Source organism: Priapulus caudatus, unplaced genomic scaffold (genome assembly GCF_000485595.1).
Source record: "Priapulus caudatus unplaced genomic scaffold, Priapulus_caudatus-5.0.1 Scaffold2137, whole genome shotgun sequence".
NCBI lineage: Eukaryota > Metazoa > Priapulida > Priapulimorpha > Priapulimorphida > Priapulidae > Priapulus > Priapulus caudatus.
In genome coordinates, this window is record NW_014579198.1 from 31,547 (window position 1) to 34,468 (window position 2,922).

The 2,922-nt window shown below is 41.2% G+C and overlaps 1 protein-coding gene across 1 annotated transcript in view; it reads right to left on the reverse strand.

Annotated features, from left to right (window-relative positions):
• Positions 1 to 583, reverse strand: part of LOC106818287 (microtubule-associated protein 1B-like) — an 8,437-nt gene extending 7,854 nt beyond the window's left edge. The window contains exon 1 of the mRNA XM_014823009.1: positions 99 to 583. Within this exon, the coding sequence (XP_014678495.1) occupies positions 99 to 183 (85 nt within the window). The 5' untranslated portion in view covers positions 184 to 583. The remainder of the gene's footprint in view (positions 1 to 98) is intronic.
• Positions 584 to 2,922: the final 2,339 nt, after the last annotated feature.

Sequence of the window (2,922 nt, forward strand, 5' to 3'; positions counted from 1 at the left end):
TCTCTCTCTCTCTCTCTCTCTCTCTCTCTCTCTCTCTCTCGCTCTCTCTCTCTCTATGTGCCTCCCTCTTTCCGTCTTTTGATTTCTCCCCAGTTTACCTTTTCGTAGTTGTTGTAAAATAAGATCTCCGGTGTGATCATTAAGGACCTCTCCAGTCACGACGACGACGTAACAGCTCGACATTATCGCTACAGGCGTATACGCTGCGATTACTCCAGCAGACGCGGCGTACGCTGTCAGACGAACGCGATATCGGCTAGACACAAACACGTTATAGCTCGCCGCCTGCGCGATGAACGCAGGATATACGCCTTGCGATTTCTCAGAACCTCTTGCGTCTGATTCAGCGGGCGTTCAAATACTGGGGGAAAAAGTTTTAACGATTCAAATCAGGCGTGTACATCGGTGACCAGAGTCGAAATAGAAGTTATAGGCATAGGATGTTGAATATTCCTGTAGCTCTGTAATGCTGGACTCGAAGAAAGTATAGTGTTCAGATTTTAGCCGGCGAAAGAATGTTCATGTGCTGTCACGTGGCTTAAACAAACACACAGTGAGCGTGGCGTCACGATGTGTTCAGCCGACAGATGCGTGTAGGTGGAATTCACCAGTAGATGGCGTCCGTAGACACCAGGCCTGGGTAAGCACAGAGCACGTACTGTATATCATATGATATATACGTGCTCTGGTAAGCATGGTACAGAAATTAATAAAAAAATATCTAGAACGTTCCAGTACCTACGCAATTACGTACATTTTATTTATGCTAAATAACAAAAATTCAGCGTATATTATTCACAAGAGATTTTGCGAGCAACATGGTACGAATTTTGCACCACTCTGTAGGCCTATGGGGTAACTTCACATGCAAATTACTAAGGCTTTCACCACGGTGATATCAGTCAGTAGAACGGCATATTCTTCACTTAAAACAAATCTAACCATTTGTCCTCTTTAGGACGTCTCTAAAGCAATCTTTGAAAAATATGAAAGTAGATAATAACGAAAATCGTCAATGAAATTAAACCTTGAGAAGCCATATTTTGTAAACCTTATGTGTTTAAACAAAAAGAAAATACTCGGTGTAAAAACTTAAAATACTTTGTGTATTTTCGATAAAAAATGCTTATCCAAATGCCTCCCACAATTAGTTATTAGCCTGCGATTCTTGCACTCGTCCTTATAAATGTCCATATTTTATCTTATCCCTATTAGAAGGAGCGATATACTTTATGGTCACACAGGTCTGTACGTGTACACGCGCGGCCTATCTGCTAAAAGAAATCATGTTTTATTAAAATTGGAGTATTATCTTGTGAAAAATGTTATTCCTATTTTGTAGAGTTAGACTCCAATCCTTTCAACGTCCCCATAATATAGCGATATAGTGAAATATTGTACACATCTCTATTCTCTTGTTCGGCAAGAGTGCCGTGCGTGAGACGATGCAAAACGAAAAATATCCACAAACAATTTTCTGGCAATTTTATACCTGTAGAAAGCACATACTCTGTAGAACTTTAACATGTAACACGTCGTTTTGAATTGCTCATTTTATTAGTTATAATTGAAGATTGGGTCCAAATCTGCCAACGATACGCTCAAAAATCGTAGAGACGGATGACGGGGGTCAATCGCCTCTGAGCGCATGCCTAATACATGCTAAAATAAATCGCATTTTAATTTATTGAAATTATATATTGAAGACGGTGCAATGGTGGCGGGCAGTTGTCTAATATCCGGAGGAAATCCGGATGCGGAGCCGATCGCGGATCCCGATCAAAAGGTGCATCAAATCTGTATGCGTGTTCTTTACCGCATATAGGCGGCAGGTTCTACGAGCACCAGCACGCCGAGTGAATGAACACATTCTTTGCGTTGATCGGCGCTACATCGTTTTACATTTTACATGCGAAAGAGTGTATGATACCAGAGATATATACAAACACATGTGTTTGTATTTATCTATGATGATACCAAATGAAATGTAAACATATAATTTATGGAAAATATGAACCTGTGGATGACATATGCTGAGAAATAGTTTATTATGAACAAGGTCGATCCAGATAACTCACCATTGTAAATTATAAGGCAGCAATTTTGTGTGTGTATGTGTGTGTGTGCTGTTGCGTGCCGTTGCGTGCGTGGTCGTGCGTGCGTGCGGTGAGTGCGTGCGTGGCGTGCGGGGTGGCGTGGCGGTGAGTGCGTGCGGTGCGTGGCGCCGTGCGTGTGTGTGTGTGTGTACAGAGGTTGAACCTGTACGCTCGAGTACCTTTCCAAATTTTGATGATTAAATATATAAAACAATAAAATCATAGAAAAACCATAGACTTCTCGCATTCTTCTTTTTATTAAATCAAATATATATATATAATAAATCATATAAGTTACTAAAGCGATATACCGCCGTGCCCGCTAACGATGCAGTTGAACTGTTTTGAACCAAAGTCCGACTGGGGCGGCATATTGTAAACCGGTAAAATACGTTTCGGCTATATGTTTATTGCCGGCTGCTGGTAAAATTTTCATAAAAAGATCTAAAATTCTTACCCCTTTGTGAGAGGTGCGTGAGCGGTGAAGGACATCCCTAATATACACTCGCATTAAAAAACATGGAAAATTTAAACAGGCACCAGCTACAAATGTAAGACATACGTTCAAGTTTTTAGCATCGTATGAAAACAACAAAATTAAAGCGAGGAAGGGTTTAAAGGCAAGGTATGTAGATGAGAGTTGCATATTAAGAAGTTGGGATCGGTTATGGGGCTGGGTGCTGACCTTACAGTCGTTTAAGAAGGATTTCGCTGTTGTAGATGGACATGTTTTGCGTGGGAGTCCTGTTGTTGGAACAAGGCCTTGTGATGAATGTTTGTCCAACTTTGATGTAGAGGTGTGTTGGAGTAGCCGCTGGCACGTGGG